Below are 22,034 nucleotides of genomic sequence, written 5' to 3' on the forward strand. Positions count from 1 at the left end.
GCATCAGCCGCTGAAAATATGCAATAGATAACCTTCCAGCATACTTGAGTTTCGTCTCTGCAGTGTTGCACAGATTTATAAATTGTGGGAAACTATTTTCTTCACCAAAGAAGGCACATAGCAGTCTGAATTTGAAAAGTTAGGTACACTAAATTAGAAGGAACTATTTTTACATAGCAACAGAACTAGAGGAATGATCCTTTGAATGGTAATTACATGTATAAGTCTATATCTATATACACACATAGAGTTTTAATTGCTTGTATTATAACTGTGCAAATATCTGTCATTAGTATGTCCTTGGAGATACGCTGTGGTACTAATCAGATTTGTCAAGATGAGACAGTACCTTTCTCTTCTCTCTTACACGCCATAAACTCTGACTGGTATCCCTAAGGGAAAAAAATGCATAGTGTGTCGTTTATGACCTGTTATGTGCACAAATTACTTGCATTTTGTATGCAGTAGGATAACAAAATGCTATTGATTTGGAATTTGACTTTAGGAAGCTGATCTTTATTGCTAGTTGTCACTTGGCAGATTTTTCCTTCTGCTGAGAAATGTTTGATTTAAAATTTATGTTTGAGGAAATGGAAGCAGTGATGGTTTTATAATTTTTTTTTAAAGTATAAATCCTATCCTAGTAGATAGATATTATTCATAAGCAGAATAGACACTCTATAAATAAGGCTAAATTTCAAATAAGTAACAAAAACCATGTAATATGCCAATCTTGTTCTGCTTATATAACGCTGCTGTGTAGCAGAGCAGCTTTCCAGGTCTTGAAGCAAGGCACTGATCTGTGTCAGGATGCTTGTGCAGAAGCAAGATTAAAAGGTAGAGCTAAGGGAAGTATACATAAATGCGATGCACTACGTAACAAAAGAAATATAGAACAGTTTGGGGTATGAATTTAAACACTCTACAGATATGACAGGTTAAGCGTTAGGGAACCTCTGATACCAAAATTGTCCTTCCCAGTTCTACAGATATGTGTGAGATACATAATGGCCATCTCAGTATGAGTGTTGTTCTCACTTTCTACAGAAAAAGGAACAAAACCAATACTCATTAGCATAAGGACTGAAGGACTTTTTCTGCCACACATTTTTTTTTAGGGATAAATGTATATACCTAGGGTAATATCAAGGTTCTAATTCTTTCTTCATATATTTCTTTAAGAATATCAATATAGTGAATCTCAAATAAAGGCTATATATATGTTGTGATGGCAAATATCTGAAAGTCTTCAACAGCCTTGTACCTTAGCTCTAGTGACAGTTCCAAATGCATATTTGCCATTTTCTATGTGAAAAGTGACACTAAATCTGTTTATCTTTGTATAGAGCAGCTCTGTCACTTTCCTTACTTCCGTCATCCTAGAAAAATATCAGATATATCAATCGTATCAGCTGTGACGAGGCAGGTGATCTCGGGGTGAGAAGCAAAGGTATACGCAAACTAGGCATCACCTGATTCCTTGAAATTTCTGACCTCTGTGTGTGGGCAAGGGTCCCCAGAGTCACTGACATTAGTTTAGGAGAATTGGTTTCGTCACCAGACCAGGAACATATGCAGCAAATCTTTGGATATTTTAACAGTAGCATATAAGCATATATTGTAAACTAAGCTAAGTGGAGATACTTAGAGATGTGGTCTTCTACTGGTTTTGACGGTGGAGTTATGAATATTTCTACTATTCTTATTGTACATACTGTACAACCAAGATTGTTTATGTTATCGCTTTCTTTTGTGGAGAAGAGTGATTTGAAAACTGTGAAATGTGGTCAGGTTTCAGTCACCATAGTTTTGGTTTGTGTCCAGAATTAGTATTTCTTAATACCCCAGGAAGAAATAATTAAGTCACTACTGTTAACTGTCCATTAAACAGTTAGTATGTTTCAACTGTTTACTTAGCTAACGTACATGCTCACCTTCCTACCAGCTTTCTAGTACCAAACCTATGCTTTCTGGAGTTAAGTCTGCTTATGGCACTCTTGTTTCTTAGGAGATTATTTCATTAAGTGAAAAATGCCACAAAGAAAGATTTATAAAAATCAGCTACAAGTGTCTTAGCAACCTGTAACAATACTGGACATGTAAATCATTTGTGTTTTGGTTAGATGAAATGGAGTATATATGTTCCTATTGCCATGGATACGTGTCCTTGACAGCAGAATGCCAGCCAAACCTCGAGCGGCATAGAGGCATTAGGTCCATTACAGTCAATGGAAGTACACTTAATCACATCACCTGAGAATCTGGCCTACCGCCCGTAACAAGACAGTCCTTGGAGAGCAATAGTATTTTATGCTTTCATCAATCACTCTCCTAGGTCTGTACCTATTTGTGGCAGACAAAAAGTGTTATATTGTAATCAAAATGGCTGGTAGTGGCTATTTCACCATGTTTGCTCCCGTATTAACTTTACTAAAAGTGGCCTCAGTTCAGGAAAAACTCCTTCCAGAAAGCACAAGAACCTGTCTTTAATAATGCAATATTTAAATTTAAATATTGTGATTACAGAGTGATTTCAAAACAACACTCATATTCTCAATTTTTAGGCTCCAAGTGATACATTCTATTTCCTCTGCTTTGACTATTTGCCTAGGACGTATGTCTACCACCACGACAATAATAGATGGTAAGAACGGATCTGTCCCCTCATCATCCATGAAAGTGGGCAAGAAGTCAGTTACGGAAGACCTCGTGACAACGTTCAGCTCACCAGCAGCATGGCTTCTTGTTGTTGCTCTGATTGTTACCTGGTCAGCAGTAGCTATTGTAATGTTTGACTTGGTGGATTACAAAGCCTTTGCAGGTAAAATTCAGCATATTCTGTTTGACATCTTGTATATTAAAATTCAAAAATCTATTAAGGAGTGTGTATTCTATAAATAAGCATGCCTCTTAACTTCTTGGAGACAGCACAGTGTCTCTGTTGAGTTTACCAAGAGAGGAGATATTGTGACAAATGTGAGAATATATTAATTTATATTTCATATCTCTTTACAATTTAAATCTCTCCATTTTGCGGCCCATCCTTATCCTGGAAAATGTATATGTTGTCAGGAATATAGTATGTATATGAGCATCTAAGGTCAGATTTGTGTTTTGCAGTTTCTATATAAAATTATTTCAAGAAAAATAAAATTAATTATTAATTCACATTTTCTGAAATGTATTTTAAATGTTGTCATAGTTGCCTTGAGTATTCTGACATCTGCTTACATGGTTCAATGACAAGAAAAATGCAAAAGATCGTTTCTATACATGCTAACCCTAAATTCATCTTCAAGAACCGTAAGCACAGGGGACTTAATATCAGCTAAGTCACACCCTTGTATTCAATAAGGCAATAATTCTAGCCTGGTTTAAGACTTGGCAAATTGAATGAACAAGATCAAGTTTTTGGGTATGTTTTTGTTACTGAGGGCAAAGATGAAAATGAAGTATGAAGTGGGTGATACAAGGACTGTGATCGTGGTTGAGGAATGGGAAGAACAGAATGGGGAATAAAAATTACCTCACTGTTACTTGATTTTTATGCATTGTATCTGGCAATGATATTTAATGAAAAATAAAATAAATTAACTACCTGTGTTTGTAAAGGGTGCATAGCAAGCCACTTCAGCAGTAAAACTTTCATGAGGTAAACAGCTTGTAACGACTGGGAAACATGCATGTGAAACAGAAAACAAAGATTAGGGTCATTTTCTTTCTTAAGTAAGAACTCTGGCTCTAAAGTTATCACATCTTTCACAATAATTAACTAGGAATTGAAATTCAGACTTCAGCCTTTTAATTCAAAACAAATTGAGCTGGTGTTTCAAAGTTAATTTCCTGGACTTTATTAGTTTACTGATAAATCCATAAGTTTTTGTCCTGCTATATATCAACATTGACCTCAACATTTACTTAAAAAGATTTTCAGACATAGATGGATCTTGAAAGAGACTGACCAAGCCTTGATCAATGGATGACACAAAAGCTTGAAATGTGGAGAAAACATGTCACAAACCCCTCTATAATTTTTTGCTTCTCAAAAAATTTGTCTTTGTTTTCAGAAGGGAGTCACTTGAGTCCCAGGAAAACATAGTGTTACTTTTGAGTGATCCTCCCAAAACAGGCACCAGATTTTAATTTGGACACCGCACACCTGGTGCTACAATGTAGATATAAACCACGAGAGACAAACCACCATATACTGCTTTTAATTTTCCATAATAACTGTCAATCAATCAGTCAAGTTCTTAATATGTTTTCAATGAGCAGCTAAGAACCAGGGCATAACTCAAAGTAAACTCTTCATCTAAGTAATTCCTGAACTGGCTGTCAGCTCATGCAAGCTTGCTATACTAGTCAAGGTAATGTTAAGGAATGAGAATCTGTATTCGTACTGGTCACTGAAGGAAACTTTCTAAGTAGATGGAAATCTTATATTCACGTTGTATTGGTTAAAGAGTTTAAATCCCACAAGTGTTGATGGAAACTGACATTTTCAGACCAGGCTGTAGAAATAAACTAAGGTAAAATTTAATCTGTAGGTTGAGTTCGTATCTTGTGGAGATCTCCGAGAGATTATACTTTAGTACTTCGAGTTCGTGAGTTTGTTCTTTTCCTTCCCAAAGATACTTCTGCTCCTAAGTGATTAATTAAGGCAGCATTTAAATCAAGTCTCAGTGGTGAAATGTTAAGAGAAGGAACTGCTGTGCTTCTTCAGACCAGGACTTATTAGATTCTTTTCTGTATTTACATAAATACGACAATGGCTACATTGCTTTTATCATGACCTGTGGGTTTCAGCTCCTGAGTTCCTACTCAGTCTGATTTTTCCAGGTTGAACCCTCTGATTTATAAAAATTCCATGGAAAGAGCTGAAGATTTCCCATAGGACAATGTGGCTGGCATTATTGATACTAGAATGATTTTCACCCTCTCACAGTTTGGCCCTCTGCTTCCAGTGACGTTAATGTCGCTTTTTGTATAGAAAGTAGACTTGGAGCATATTTTTAAGCGACTCCTTAAATCTAAGACCCAATGATATTTTCTCTTGGGTTTGACACTGTTCTTTGAACAGCCAGAATTGCATAAAAACAAGTGAATGTTTTCCAAGCATGATTAAAATTAATTTCCTAGTTTTCAAATGTAAATGAAAGATGCCAAAGAAATTATATTCAACTCTATATTTTTTTAATCTATAACACACAGAGTATTCAGTATGTTTTGCCTTAAACAAGACTTGCCATTCATAAGTCAGTGCATTTTATTTCTTTCCCACTTCTTTACCTGAAGTTCCATGAAGTTCAAATTTTAAAAGTATGCATAGCATAAGAATGAGGGAAGCTGAAGAGGCCTGAACTCGGTTAGTCTAGAGAAAAGGAAACTGAGGGGTGACGTAGGAGCAGCCTGCAGCTTTCTGAAGGGCAGTTACAAAGATGACAGAGGACTCTGACCTGTGGACTCCTACCAGAGACTTCCACTATGTTTCTGCAACAGAAATGACTGTCTCCATAGCAGGGCCACTAACAATGACTGTATTGCACAGGACTGGAGCAGCAAACAGGAACGGTTTGGCATAGTAAAACAGTCTGGGAACTGTGTGGATGAGGAATATACATGGATTTGTTCCTTTTGATTGCACTACAGAGCTGCTAGCCTCTGGCCAATAAAGGAAGTGTAATATCCTAAATATCCTAGATTATATAGACATTCATGGAGCTCAGTAGAAACACAACACATCAGCAGAGTAGGAATTATTTTAGACTTGAACTCAAGAACCATTTTCTTACTTGAACAACTAACAATTTTTCTCTCATTGTATAGGTAAATGATTCCAAAAAGACGTAAATATTAGTATACATATTTTAGCTGTTACGTATCCTTTTAATTTATCAGTATAAACTTCACCTTACCTTTATGATTAGAGTTCAACCCATAGATTTTCCTTCTTGAGTACTATGATTACATATTCTTTTAGAAGTAAACTATCCAGTTTGGGAACCTTGAAAATTTATATAAGTTAAAATTTGTCCCAGAAGTAACTATATGAAAATGTTTGGTTTGGTTTCATCCTAAAATAGATGTGGTAAATTATTTTTTGGGGGGTCCTCTCTATTCAGTATTTGAAAAGGAGCCTTTAGAACTGAGGGGGGCTGAGGGAGAATAAAACTTAGGTTTTAGGTAGTTGAAGGTAGATTACATGAATTCAAATTCCACTCATAGAAAGTTTTAAGATATATTTTGTGTAATTTTACACATCCAGAACATTATTACTGTAAATTCTATAGTGCTCTGTAGTATTCAGGAGATGCTGGTTATGATACAAATATTGCAGGAGGACCCTGTGTTATTGGCTGCACACATAAAGCTGTGCCTTTTTGGTGGTTATGTGTCAGTTTGTTTAGAGGTTAGAACAGAGATGGGATCTGCAACTCAGCTTTGGCAGTGGATTTTGAGAAAAGCATGAGACAAGAATTAGATCAGTGCTGAAAGATTCGCCCCTGTTGTATCTACCCAGAAGAAGGAAATTAATTTTTGCAGTGTTTTGCTTTAGTGTGTTATGTTCGTTCCTTTGAGGAAAGAAATGAAAGCTTGTATTCCTATCATGTTGTATTGTACAACTAAACATGACTGAAATATTTCTAACGTGGTATGAAGGTGACATGCATTACAAAAGCCTGAGATAAGAAACTGTGAATCTCATGCAGTACGTAACATGTATGAATATGCAATAAGTGTCATACCCCATTGAAAAGACTCATACATTCTCAGTATTTTCAGAAATGCAGAAAAAGTTCAATCTTGGCTTGACGTGTGCTTTGCAAAGTTTGTTATTACTACCATCCTTTGTGTGAGAAAATACACCTTGTTAATTGGCTTCACAATTCATTAATGTATTTCACGCATTTCTTGTACACATAACTGGATTATATATTTTAATTGGTAAATGTAACTAAATAATTTAAGATTATTTTAGTCCTAAAGATTGATTGCCTAGGAATCCATGTTTGCTAATGGGCTAATAAAGTGTTTAGAATTCCCTGCCATCTCTGTGACCAATTACAGCTAATTAACAACACCCTAATTTCAGACCCAGAGTGTTCAATATTCAGAGTAAATTGATAGTGATTTAGCCAGTCACCTAAAGGCCAGACTAAATCAAACTTAAAGAAACCTCACCAAATCTATGAAACACAAAACTATCCACAAAATAATCTAAGGGAAAATATAGAACACGCACGCAGTGCGATGAACTTGCCAAACTCTTTCATAAAAGAAAAAAGAGCAGGTTCTTCGTTGTGGATAATTCAATTCACTCAATCATAAAGAGACTTTTTAGAGACCCGCAGCAAAGGTAGATCTCTGTGGAGGTAATGCCTGTCAATGACAGGAATGGGGACACAACAGGGCATGGAGGCAGGAGCTCCCAGCTCCACAAGAAGCAGCAAAGATTCCAGTCAGAATCTGGTGCTTGGGTTGTTTTTTTTTTTTTTTCTTTTTTAAGTTAATGGCAAAAACATCTGGCCAAATTGTCTGGAGTCTCTCTCATCAGCTTCTGACTAACACAGTCTGAATTCACCATTTCCCTGCCTTAACTTGTGGTCACTTCTAATACTGTCTTGTAGCCACAGAAAGCTTTTGGCTAGCCCTGGGTAGTCAGGATGATATGCCTATTAATATTCTCCAATAGGGCAAAACAGACAAACAAAAAATTAGGAACCACATATTCACATGAGCATCTGTACTCTGGAGAAAAAAGACACATGAAGGTAAAGAACAGGACTCCAAACAACTTGTACTGTATAATTGACACACAGACATTTTTTTCTCCTGCATAATAAAACTCTGAGGTGCAAAACCTGTTAGGTGTAGAGTCTTTGTTTTATTGTTAAGAGAAGTGGAAGTTAGCAAAATATGGCTATTCTACTGGATTTTTTTTTTTTTTTGAGATAATCTTTAGGAATATATATATATTCTTTTTTTTTTTTTTTTTTTTTCCTGGAATGTCATCACACTGTAGTTATTCTGTTGGACTGATGTTCCCTGGAAACTTTTAAGAACTTTTAAGAAAGCAGAGTGTAGTTATATTTACTCTTGTATTTTATGACCGTATATTAAAACTGACAATAATTTTGCACTTATTCAGGAAAAAGAGTGAACTTCTGACTTAGTTTAAAGCATCAGCAAACTTAAAGGAGTAAATCATTTTTTCTATTGGTGCAAGAGGTATTTCACAGTCTTATTAAATTGAAATAATTAGTAAAAGCTTTTCCACATATTGAAAACCCCGGACAAATCTCCCACAGAACAAAGGAGTGGGATGTAAAAAAAAGGTGTTGATCCTTGCTGTGCTTGCCTTGGAACTTGTCAAAACAGTGCTGTAGTCTTTTGAAACACATTTTTTACTATATTTACAGGTGTCAATCCTGAGCATGAGTAAACAATTTACCAATTTCAAAGTTCTTAATGAAATTCTTAATTTAATTATGTGGGTCTTCCACCAATATACCCAAAACCTACAAAACAATTTTTTTCCACTGTCTTCCACAATGATAAAAACAATTAAAGGGATTTAAACCCAACTCCAGTTTAAAGAGTGCTGCCTGGATGATGTCTTATTTCCCATGTTTCACTCCGCAGCAAATCTCACAATTGAGTTTTAAAACCCTAGAAAATGAGTTTATACTGGAAAGAAGTACTGCAGTGCTGCAAATATTGTATTCATCCTAAATGGTCTAGCATATACAAGATGATAAATTGTGATAGGTCAAACTTCATGAGGTCATGAAGTTGAAAATATGAAATTTCAGAAACTGACTCAATGAATAGGGAAGGATCTAAGAAGAGAAATAAGTCCTACATGCCTAAATGCACTTCACGAGATACATAGCACAACCCAAATTTCTGGCCCATAATGGTATCTATGAAATTTCTAATTTTAAACAAACAAACCAACCCAGTAATTCATTTCAGTACCAATTGCAGTAAAGTCGTTCTTTGATTATTTGTTGTTGAAGAAACTGAAATAGTTCAACTAGAATCAACTATATGTAATATATTCTTTTCAGCAACAGAGTATGTTTGTAACTTGTGAAAATAAGTGTGCCTTATTTAACCGTGTTTTTACATTGCTCTGATTCGTGCTGTATTTTCTCACACCTACAGCATATTGTTTTTCTTTTTAATGAACTCAAATTTCTGCTTCATAACAGCAGCCCCACAGAGATTAAATAACTCCTCCCTTCACGCCTTAACTGCTTCCTTTAGTCAAGCAACAGCTGAGGATGATTATTGTTGCTAACGGTGTTTCTTCCTTTTTTTTTTATTGGCCTTTCTGGGGTTCATCCTGTTGCCATCCGCTATAGCCACCTATTCACAACATTGCGATGATCCCTGTTTACCACCTGGTAAAGACCTTCTGCCTGCAGTGTTCTGAACATGCGTGTGCGCCTGCGGTCTGCGGGGCAGCTATAACAAAGCATGGGCACGAGCGGAGTGCCAGGATGCGGCAGCACTGCTTCTCTGCTAACCCCAACTCTGGCTGGCTGGGGCTGCAAAGTTCATTGCAATAGCCTCCTCCAGCTCTCACATATATCGTACTTGAAATGGATCTGTCAGCTAAGAGACACCCTTAGTAAAGGAGATTGCCAGGAAATGGTGGCAAGCTGAGAGATACTCATTTTACCCTAGTAAATGCCCTTTAAAAATGCCATTGTACAATTATTTAACAGAACAGCCTTTTTAACCTGAAGTTAAAATCTGTGTTCTTAGTCAGAGAATTGAATCCTTAGAATAAGAAAGGAAAAAAAGGCTTCAAATTATTTTAGATAAAATGTCTGGCTGTTTCAGAAAAAAAAAAGCTAATTAGGGTCTGAACCATTGAATCAGAAGCTTTTCAGCTGATATCAAATCAAGTCATATAAATTACATGTAAAGCCCATGCCAAACCTACATTCCTGTCCATGTGTATGGCTATATCAGAAGTACATTCAATAATTTGATACTTTTGAATTTCTTTCTAAATTTTGGCAGGTGGAGTCTAGTTGTAACTACTTTGTTCTCATTTTGGGCAAAATGCCTTTGTCCACTTTCAGGTGGGGTTTTCTCTATGGATTTGACCTCAGTATAGTTATCTAAGGCTGATACTGGAAAGAGACAGTTTTATACTACAGACTGTAGTCTTCATATTTACAATTTAAGTACTTATAAAATAAAAATTACTGGGTAATGCTGAGTCTGAGTTTTCTTTGGCATTGTTTTTACGTTTATGATTCAATGCACTTCTTATAATTCAAACTTAAATTATTATTTTCGTACTTGCCATTCAGTGATACCCACCAGAGTTTGTCCTGAAGCTTAATGCTGTAAGCATGACAGAAATGTTGTTCTATGAAACAGAAAGATAAAACCTAAGGACATCTGTGCTGATAAACTGGAATATTAATAATGGAAGACTTTATATGTGCATTGAGTTTTATATGTTAAACACTACTCTTCAGAAGACCACAGAGTAAAAACAAACTGCTGCCAATAACAACAAACTTTTAAAAATATATAAACTTCCAAATTAAAGTACAGGTGTGTCTATATTTATAAGACAATATTTACTAAAAATAGGATATGTTTTATTATCACAAACTAGTGTTAAGCTTCTGTATTTTATCAAACATGACAGAAATTCTCTGTCTTCATCAGCTGTACCTTGTCACTATCAATGAATTAGATTATATCACATAGATCAATCTTTACACCAGATAATTACCATCACTTGTAATTTAATTGCATTTAATTCACTGGAGTCAAAATATGTAATTGATGAAAATCCCACAATTATTAAGTAATTCACTGCAACTCATTAAAAAAAAAAAAAACAAACAACAAACAACACTAAAATAGGTTGAATTCTGAGTATATATTTAACTGTTTGACAAGCAAAAAAGATTGATAGAAGACTACATTCCTGGCAGAGTTATCAAGATGAAATAATGACTGAAGTGATTTGCACAGATAAATCAATTAGTCCCTTTTTGTTGTGCACTTCACAGGAATAAATGACACAGATCATGAAACATAATCAAATTTGCTTGAGGCACTACAACAAATCCTACCATGCGATTAATCAATTCCTATTTCCAAAAGCACTGTTAAAGGACCCATTATCAGTCCTAATGAAAAAAAGAAGATTTTTTCTGTTTGCAAAATACCACAATTTTACTAAAGTTGAAGTGACTTTGTCACTTTATAAAAGTTATCTTCTTTCCCAAGAAATACCTTATGCTGATTGAAGGAATTTGGAAGTCTGTCATTGGTCGATTTCAAAGAGCTATGTTAACTGTGAGTTATTAATTACCATTAAAGGTAAGAATCCTATTTTCAAATCAACTGGAGTTAAAGTTGTGAGCCGAAGAGAGTTCACAACTGAAGAAATTAGTTGTTCAGAATTCTTGTTCTCACATTTTGAATCAAATTACTCTTTCTATGCCAATAGTGCTGGAGACCTACAAAGAATTGTAGCAGTTTAGTTTTGATGTAATGATTATGAAAGCCAGTTTCAAAATATATAGGGAGTTTTCACAAGTATTTAATAACTACAACACATCTGAAATAATTTCTTAAAGGATGATTTTAACCAAATTAACTAAACATTTACATGTTTAGTAAAGAAAACGCATACAAGCTTCCAAATTTTCTTGCAGATATCTACAACAGGTAGCAAACTTCCTCCAATCAAATTCAGATGAGTTTTCCTACAATAAGGTTTTGTTTAAAGTTAGTACACAAAGTCCTTTAGTTTGAATGGGATTCTTTCTCTATCAGCTTTAACTCTTCCAAATTTCAGCATTTGCCAGAAGGTTCTGGAATTAAAATTTGGAAATTCCCACCAAAAAAATAAAAAAAGGGCAAAACTGTTAATTATTCTTGTAGCAGTGAAAGTGTCAGCACAAGTAGAGCTGAACTTTTACTGAACTGAAAAACATCTCTTATACTGTACCAAGTAATAACAAACCATGATAAAACAAGATGTTATAGCAAACCATTGTTAGTAGTACCATTACTCTTTTGGAATGCAAGTAATTTATCGATGTGAATAGTCATATTGACCTGGAATTAATTATGAATGCAAAGTTACAAATCTTAAGTGTCTAGCCAAAGTGTACAATGACAAGATGGATTTAAATACAAAACAGCACCAGTAATAGGATCCATGTCACATACATCAGTCATGTGAAAGTAAGGTGTCATGTCCATGCTAATTTTTCAGGCTTCCTTTGCTTCCTAGTCCATGGAAAGGGACGGGTATCTTTTGTAATTGATTCATATAACTAAAAAAAATATGTCAGAGGAAAGTGAGAGACTTGCCTTCTGGAGGCCACAATATGTCTTTCTGCATTGGCTTTTGAAGAAGTCTAGAAACCACCAGGGATTCAACACCTGGCTGTCAGGTACATATGGCTAGATAGGATAATCTGAATTTAAACTATGATTAAATGAAATTACATACCATCAATGAAATTCTTCAATACTAATTGCATGTTTCATCCCTGAGCTTAACCTGCTGAGTAACCATTCACTTCATTTCCCCTCCTTCCTCCTTCAACAGACATTGAGTATTCTACTACATTATCCAAGAGGAGCAATTGGCTCAGTCCCTGTTTACAAGTTCAGCAAAATGTAGAACTTCACAGCCTGTATCTTTCTAAGAAATACTCTTTATTCATAAAGGCTCTTTACAGATTAAATTCAAGATCCTGCCCCTTCTACTCCCAGCACAATAAATGGTATATGATATATTAATTATATTTTATAGTTACAGATTAATTACAAATTATATATTACATACTACGTAACATACACTAGCAACAGAAGTATATTACGAGCTTAGGTTTAAAATAATTTGTGTTCTAAGTTCTGCCAAGAAATGTCAGAGGATAGCTAATCCAGTCTGAATCCAAGACTAATCTAAAAATAATCATAATACTGTACTTGTGCTGGACATCAGTAACAAAAAAAAATAAATCTAAATTACATCAAAATATCAAGCTCAAACTTTGTTATGAAAATCTACATTCTCTCAGCTTCAATCTTGGGGCAAGAGTATGCAAATCCTTTGGAAATGGCTATCTTTCTTTGCATGTGTGTGAGGTAAATGGCTTCTTTCTCTATACTTTTTATCCCCTGAATTGCTTATTTTGTTTGTTTCTGCGTGTTTTGTTCTACTAGGGAAAGAACTTGCTATTGTCAAAGTTGTGGGAAGAGCTAAAAGCATGGATTTGACCAGTAGTAATTTTCACTTCAGCATTACTTGGTATGATGTTCTTCAGCATTTTAGGACACATCTTTATTGTTAGCACTGCTTTTTTAAAATGTAGGAAATATAGCAGAAGTTAAACAGATCTGTGCACAAGGATACAACTTTCCAGGCTTGTGTCACTTGCATCAGACTGCAAGTGGATCTCATAGTATCTGCTTGTATACAAAATTTAATTTTGCAAATACCAATAAAGTGTCCTCTACACAGCCCCAGAATGATTTTTCTAAACTTTTTATGTTAAACAGGATTTGCAACTTGGACCTGTTAGTGTAGGCATGACTGGAGAATCTTGCCTTTGGACACATGATTTCTAATCCTTTTTCATAATTTGCTATGAAGATGTTATGAATTAAGGACCAGGATATGACGTTGAGCGCTCTGATTCATCAGCAAACATGGCTTGCCTTGGGGTGGTTGGAATAATTTCCTCTGCTCTTGATCTTGCTCTTCTCTTAGCATTTCCCTTGCCTGCCCGAGGGGACAGCTCTGCTACCTGTGAAGCAGTTCTTAAACCGCTAGTTGATAGACCAGTATATTAAAATAAATTTACACCTATTCTTGTTTAGTTTACAGCTGTATTCCCTGAGGCTGTAAAAGCCTGTGGCTGTAAAAGCAACCAGTGGGTAAAAGGTAGATGGATAGCTGGAGTGGAAATCAAGGCAGCTGTCCAAAGTTAAACCATCCCTGCTTGTGAATCAAAAATCAGTTATGCTAAGACCCATCTGGCCATGTCCATTCTATTAGTCCACTTGGACTCCTTAGCACCTCTAGATTTAAATAAAGTGCAAATGACATCAGGGCCTGGGTTGCAGATTTACTTTTTAATAGCCTAAATATAAGTATTAATCCTCCTGGTAAATATTTGAGAAGAGCATTTGTGGCAAATCAGCTGAAAAAATAAAATCTCTACATCTCAATGCATGAGGCCAATGCAAATAAATGCATGCCTTATGATAAGCAAAGTAAATATTCCCTAAGTATTCCATGTTACTCTACTCAGTCTTTCTGAATACAATAGTGCACATGATAGTACGCTAAATTAAGAGACCATGCATATTTCAATGCAATTATGTCATTTCATCATGGCACATGATTAATTTATTTGACGTGTCTGATTATTCAGTAGCATATATCTATAGAACACAGTCTTCACAAAAACATTAACGAAAATATTTCTTTATTTTACATTCTTAGCAAGCAGATGAAATATAATAGAAAATCAGCCTGGTTTTTCTGTTTCAGATTAATTAATTAGAAATAAAAGGAATTATTTAGTGATACATTTATATTTCAAATAAAGTTACTTGTATATTTCGTTACGGTACTTTTAGAAAATAAATTTTCGTACTGCTGCCATCAAAGAAGTTGCTTCAAGCCTGCACTTTGCCTATATTTGTAACCTGCAAGTCCATGTGAGACTATTTCTGATTACTGCTAAGATTTGGCTTGTGAGTCAGAACACTTCAACCAGAAGTAGTTCTGAAAAGACTTGTGTTTAACTTCCTACTAAAATGTTTGTATACAGAAATATAGCGGTAAACAGAGATGTTTCCCATCTTCATACTGTTAAATCCAGTGTATATATTTCTATCGAAACTCCTAGGAACAAGATAAGGCCAATGACTGAAATCATATTTTTGATCTACCTTCGATTGTCTACATTTGTGGGAAACCTTCACACACCTAGGGTAATCATTCAGTCTGCTATTTCAAGTACAGTGGACATTAACATAGACTGAAAGGGAGTTGTCACTCTTCCTAAGCAGTGTTTGGTACAGGTTTTGAGAAAATAAAAGTTTGCTGGACATAAAGGACAGAAGAAATACTCTGTCAGAGACTTGCAAGTTCCTCTGAAATACTGTGTCAACATAAACACGGTGGGGAGAAATCTGGTGAAATCGCAACTGGAAAAGCCTTTAAGGGAATACTTGTATTACCCACTGATGGTTACTCTCCCTGGGTATGAATGCAGTGGGGAGCAGGGGCCTCACTTCTGTTAGAGGTCCCAGGAAGATGGAGCACACTAAACTGCACAGCTTCCTTGTTTGCCAGCTTAAGTGCCTACAGAAGCAGTAAGACCATAACTAGTTAAGTATGCAGATGTGAACAAGTGTATGTGAGAGAAACCCTAGAAAAATTTTTAGAGAAGAACCAGATACACAGTAGTCCATGTTTGAAAGTAGCTGTGTGTCTGTGTCACAATATGGATTTACATTTTCCTTCATTCTGGATTCAGGATTTTGGTCCAAGTATACACTCCATTGTCATGGAGTACATTTAAAGGATGGGAAGCTTTCTTCTTCCCATCCTTTAAATGTACTCCATGGCAATGGTGTTACCTGTCTGTGGTTAAGCCAGATCTCAGCAATTTCCTCGACCAGGACTTGTGTAAAGGAGGGGACTCAAAGGGAGATGTGACATGAGGAGTGGGACACAGACGGCAGTGAATCCTGAACAGGCATCAAGCGACAGAGGAATCAGAGAAAAAAAAAAAAAAAAAAGGCTGAAAGGATGAGATTATCTAAAAGGGTGAATATTAGGTAGAATCAAATCTGTATTTATACTTTGCGTAGCAAAGCCTCAGAAGAAGAGCCAGTACTTGGAGCACAGTATCAGACCAGTTATCCACTGGGTCCTTAATCAGTCTGCAAAGAGCAAGTATAGTAGGATACAGTTTATACCAGTTTTGCACAGGAAGGAGAGCTGTCCTCAAACCCTTGAATAATAAAAATTAACATTCACAATTTTTATTTCTGTTAAAGGAGGTAGTATAATTAGTCCTGCATAAAGTGAAGATTAACTTTAATCTCTGAATGAGGGTTTTTTTTCAAACTGCTTTTGTTTTAAACTCTGCACTCAGGAAGATCTGTTAACAAGCTCAGCACAGAACCACTGAGAATCATACATGAGACACTGGAAGAATCCACTGATTGGCTTTATGGCTTTATTTCTTTACTGTCTGACATCGTATGGAGTGATGATGATGACAGTGATGAAGGTATTTGTAATGTAAAGACTTCTGTAACTGCTCTAACTGATGTTTTACATGCATTATGTTGGCTTACTCAGCTTTTAACCTCTCAGACAAGAAGGTCAAGCAAAATGAAAAGTGAATGTTATTGCTAATAAAGCATCTACTGGCTATTCCAATCAGTAAATTGGTGTCTTTGTTAGCTTTCATCTCGTGTTTAATGTACCATTACAGAAAAGCTGTCAGAATTAAATATTACCATTAGTACATCTTGAAGTAAAGAGTACTAATTTATACAAGACTTCAAAGCTGCAACCAAAATATGCATCAAGATATTGCTTCAGAAAATGGCAATAGCTATTTTCTTTTAATCAGCAAGAATCTAAAGCCTGGTAAATATGCAAGATAGTCCAAGAAAACTTAAAACTTTATTATTTGATATATTGATGACAGGAAAACACATTGAAACAAAAACAAAAAAAAAGAAAGAAAGAAAGAAAGAAAGAAAAAATAGCATTTTGTCTGAACTAAGGGGATTTTGTGTGGAATATTGCAAATAATTCAGTTTACTAGCAATTATGGTTCTGCCGTTATAGTAACACTCCTTGTCTGACATCATCTGGTACATGAAAGTAAATTGCTAACATTTCAAGTTTGGAAATAACTATCCTTCTGTTATAAAAAAAAAGTAGTTCCCTGGTACGAGCAGAGCAGTAGCGAATTACCATGTCACATTGTATTGGTCATTTTGGCAAGTGATGAGTGTAGGAGTGACATCTTCATTTCACGGTAGTTTATTTTATATTCTATTCAGCTATACTAGAATATAATTAAAAAGCAACATGTACTGAAACTGACTTCTACCTCTTTGTTCGTAAATTTGAGGTATTATCAAATTTCTACCTTTTAAATGTGTGCATGTGCTTTTTATATTAGCACCCATATGAATACTAACAGGTAGGCTGCTACATGTGAGCCTGTGAACTGGGATCCTATTCTGAGATATGGTATACGACTAGCAGAAAGCCAGTTTCTCGTATGGTTGAGCAACAGAAAAGGTGAAATATGGAGAGCTCACTAGAATTTGAACAGTGTTGATTTTTATCATTTCACAGCTCCCAAAGCACCTGCAAGCTTTCAAATACTTGAGTGGCTAAGTGTTAATGCAAGTAAGAAAGGTTATAAAATATCTGACATACAAAAATTCAAGATCTGAATGCTCACTAAGTGTTTGGAAACCTCAGTCCTACCAGCCTTCAGCCCAAGTGAAATTTCGTCAGTATCTACCAGGAATGTGAAAAAGCAGTAGGCAACTTACTGCACTGTATCATGGAAAGCAAGTGCATGTGAACACCCTTCCCACTGTGCGCTGCAGTCAGTGCAGCTGAGAATGCATGCCTGCCACGGTCATTCAGATTAACTCCTTTAAATTCCATGTCCTGCGTGGATGTGGAATAACACATTGCAGCAATCAAGTGCTCATAGTTCTGCTGAAATTGAGTAATTTTTGCCTTGGATTTCACTGGAAGCACTGCTACAATGTTGCTAACCTGTATATACATTTTATCAGTTGGAGTTAAAACGGAACTGCTGGGTCTTTCCTCAAAACCTGGAAACATGCATAAAATCAAGGAAATTGTAAATTGTAGTCACAAGTTAACACTCAGAAACGCAAACGCAGATTTGGATGTTTCCTTGGTTACTAATGCACGTTGAACTTATCTACCCTATACCCAGGAAAACCTCCATGTTATGAAAAATCCAGTATCTCAGAATAGAGTGCTTGCCATTTAGCATATAAACAATAGAATAATTTTATTATTATTAAAATGAGCCAACAAGAGTAAAAAAGTGTGAGGTTGGGGTTTTTTTTAATGATGATATCTCTTCTCTAACATTTGTGTTTTTCTTTTGGTTTAGGTGAAGTGGAACCTTCCCTGAAAAAAGGTTGGTCAGTTGCCTTACTATAGAGGGAAAATATTTTGCAACTATTTTAAGAATTAATTAATACATCTGTGATACAGATACTTTCATTAGTTATATGTCAGTCTGCTAATCTTGTAAGTTGCACTTTAACAAACTCATTAAACGAAAACTCAAGTAATAGTACTTGCTAAACTCTTTGCTGCTGTGTGACAATTCTTGACTGCTTCATTACTATCCAGAAAATCTGAAAAATGTTCATAAAAAACCATGCTAGAATTATAGGAATATTATCTGTACCCTTGCCCTGCATGTGGGACTCCTATTAATGCCAATATGAGTTATGTATATGTCTGGATAGAAATAATATCTAGAAATAATAGTATACAAAGAATATTTAGTGAGAAATAATGGTGAGGTATTGTGAAAGCATTTTACCTTGTGCCAACACAGAACCCTAAAATAAGGACTACTTCTTAATGTTCTGAAAAAAATTATTTAGTTATCATTGAATTTTTAAAGCAGACAAGTAAAACAAGTAGGATTTATATTTTAAATCTTTTCGGGCATTAAAATTGTTATGCTGAAACATAAAACTTAAGTTCAACTTCTATTAAATCAAAATGAAAATGTATTAGGAGGCTTGAGATATTGGTGACAGGATGTAAAGCTTTTCAAAAAGAGTGTGCTTTCTTCTCCAAATTGAGCACAGCTTGATAATAACAAGATGTATAACCAGACCTATGTAATCTGAATCTGGTACCCATCAAATTCTCAGTACATAAATGCCTGTATTGGAGAATCTATCACCCCAGTTGGTGCTGAGATTACAATCCAGTGTTCTCTGAAGTTTATTGGAACTGGATCAGGCTTATATTTAATGACATATTTTGTCAGTCTTAATAGAGCATCCAAGGAATTAATAGGCTTGAAGACCAGGACCATTCATCTTCCTACAGATGATCCTTCATGTTAGGACTGAAGAAAATTTATAGATAGTGTAGGAAAACATTCCATCTCTTTATTCCATCAGTAAGAATTGCAAAACGTTCAGCATTGCCCCATCTCTTCTCCCAAACAGAGAAATGTATCATTGATTTTACAGTGGGTGCAAAGATCCTGAAGCTGTAGTGTGTTGTTGGCAGGGATGCCAGGTACATGGGTGGAAGGTGTCTACTCATCGTGGGCCAGTGTAGCTGACCAGGCTGGGAGTACTTTGGAGGTACTTCACTGCTGGGAAGGCTTAATCTGTAAAAACTTTACGCTCAGCATTGCAATGCCTGCTTCTTTGGAAATCAGTGACATACTCATGCCTTATATTTTACATCAGGACACGAGGCTGTAGAAATAGAATTCAGAGAAGCCATCAAAATAAGCTGGAAACTGCTTAAATTAAACAGCTGGAAGTGATGAGATAATTGTTTGGACCTAAAAGTCCTCCATCCAAGGATCTGAGTATCTCACTGCCAGCTTGGAATGTTTTCATCATTATTCGAGGCTCACAACCCTGCTCTGAAGTTAAATACCTGAGAAAGTCTTCTATCTTTGGTCTGAAGGAAATGGGCAAAGAGCTGGTATCTTACAGGATAACTGTCACACAGATGTGAAAAGGCCTAAATTCAAACATGTTTCTTCTGCCTGGGCAGCAAAGCAGATTTTGAGTAGACTTTTCCACTTCCTGGATATGTGCTCAAGATCTTTCCCTGTCTTTCAGATGATAAGCAGTCCCATCCTTATTTCCCTACAAAAAGCTGTTCCTTGACTAGGACTGATGAAGGAAGTGATCTAAGGCCCTTTCTGGGTATAGCAACATGCTCAAATAACTTGTCATCTCCAGGTGACTGGAGGTCTCCATTTCATACTGGCAGCTAAGATCTGGCCCCGATTATACTTAATTTTGTCACCTCTTTTTCTGGGCTACAAAAACACAACGTATGTGGCCTGAAGCCACCAGTGCAGAGTATTGCGCATGTCTGCTCAGTGACCGGCAGTTCTTCAGAGCTGTTGCTGTCTCTCTTTGCATACTTCTCTTAAAACTGTGTAAACACACAGAAGCTGAATTGCCAGGGTCTAAGCATATATAGAAGTTTTCTGAGAGCTCTGTGATAAAGTTTGGTCAACAGCTTTTCTGCTTAGGCACAATGAAATTCATTCCCAGAGCTAAAGCTCATGAGCACAGAAGGCAAAGCCCTGGGAGGTGAGGCAGTGGTTCAGACGAGCTCACACAGGTAGCGCTCTCACATACATGACAATCTATTCCTCTGAGCACAAGATGCAGATCTCTTTGAGTAGCTTTTCCTAACTAATGTGTGCGTCATGTCTATGGTCCAGAAATAAGACTTTCAGCATAGAAGTTTTCTAAAACAAAAGAAGACATTGTATATGTGGTTTTTCCTGTGTGTTTGCTGTTAGGGCTGGACCCAAAGGAAAACCAGGTATACAAATTAATTTGGAGACTTTTTGTGTATCAGAATGTTAATAGTTAGATCCACAAAATCAGAACCAAATTTTTAGGTTATAGAGTAATCTTGGTTTCCTTATAAAGAACCATTTCTGCATCAAAGTCCCTTCCACTCTGCACAGTGTTGTTATCTATAGCTCTATAAATGATCTTTCTTTAGGTGGCTCTTACGCTTCTGGCATTTGAACATCCTAAAGAAAAAATTGACCCAGTGAGATTGTGTTGTGCACTACCACTGTCTGCAGAAGATGAACAGTTTGAAATTTTCCACATATTTGCAGGAAACCTCTCTCAAGCTTCACTTTGGAAATGTGCGTTATGGTTGCTGTGCCTGATTTTTAAGTATTTGTATTGGATCTAACACACAGTTATTGTGGTATTCATGAGTAGGTTGAGAGTTTGTGAAGAATCTCCATATCTATTTTCAGTATGGACAAGCCTTCACTCTTTCGCTTTTTGACTAGCAGATTGTATGAATACTGAAACGTTAGCACAAAATTTACTTTAAAATGGCATCTAGTGACTGAAAAAATAACATTGCTGGTACCACAATGCAATTACATATTGGAAAAAAAATCAAGGGGAACAATAAGGACACTGTATAGTAATGAAGGAAGAAGAGAAAGGTCTAACGATAATTATGAACCCAAAGAAAGCAAAGATCACCTTCTTAGATATGTAAATTGAAAGCAAAGATAATAAAAGTACAAGTAGTGATAATGGGCTTGTGCATGCAACAGGACTAATATCAGTTTCAGAATCCTTTAGAAAGGATGAAAATGCCTCTCGAGTGCCTTTTTTATTGCAATTACTTTTGACAGTCCAAGTCTTATCACTAATATTTATCTTTAATAATTGGAAAAGAGTGAACATCTGATATTGTCTGGGAAAAAAAGTGTTCTTCAGTGGAGGTAGAGAAAGATTATTCTGCAGAGGACTTTGCAATCTTTAACAATGCGTATTTTCAACATGCTAAAACTGCAGAGCATTTTCACAAAAGATATTGAGAAGCCTAATAACTGTTTCTTGCAAGCTTAATATGTTTTTGGCTTCATTTCTTCCTAGAACAATGGTTATGACTGATAATCTTGTTCATTTTTTCAGGGTTAGTTTAACCTTCAGAGACAAATTCAATTATTTGACAGCAGTATGTTTTCTCATATTTTGGTCCTTATTACTAGAAACTATTGTTATAGAAAAAGAGAGAATTTTTTTTTTTTTTTGGTGGACATTACTGGCATCAGTTGTGAGTTGGAAAAGAGCTGAGAAACCTGATGCACAAAATTGGAAATAATGACCTGCAAAACGTAAGGAAGCGCAGACACTTCAGCATTGTCATCCATAGCTAAAAATGTCGTTATTAA

At 35.8% G+C, this 22,034-nt stretch overlaps 1 protein-coding gene across 1 annotated transcript in view; it reads left to right on the top strand.

Annotated features, from left to right (window-relative positions):
• Positions 1-2,616: 2,616 nt before the first annotated feature.
• TRDN (triadin) overlaps positions 2,617-22,034 on the top strand; it is a 200,220-nt gene continuing 180,802 nt past the window's right edge. Inside the window, exons 1-5 of the mRNA XM_086461253.1 lie at positions 2,617-2,821; positions 7,650-7,655; positions 9,369-9,410; positions 16,176-16,313; positions 18,207-18,233. Of these exons, the coding sequence (XP_086317379.1) occupies positions 2,617-2,821; positions 7,650-7,655; positions 9,369-9,410; positions 16,176-16,313; positions 18,207-18,233 (418 nt within the window). The remainder of the gene's footprint in view (positions 2,822-7,649; positions 7,656-9,368; positions 9,411-16,175; positions 16,314-18,206; positions 18,234-22,034) is intronic.

The sequence above is a fragment of the Leptosomus discolor genome, chromosome 2 (genome assembly GCF_034619465.1).
Source record: "Leptosomus discolor isolate bLepDis1 chromosome 2, bLepDis1.hap2, whole genome shotgun sequence".
In the NCBI taxonomy this organism is placed as follows: Eukaryota; Metazoa; Chordata; class Aves; order Leptosomiformes; family Leptosomidae; genus Leptosomus; species Leptosomus discolor.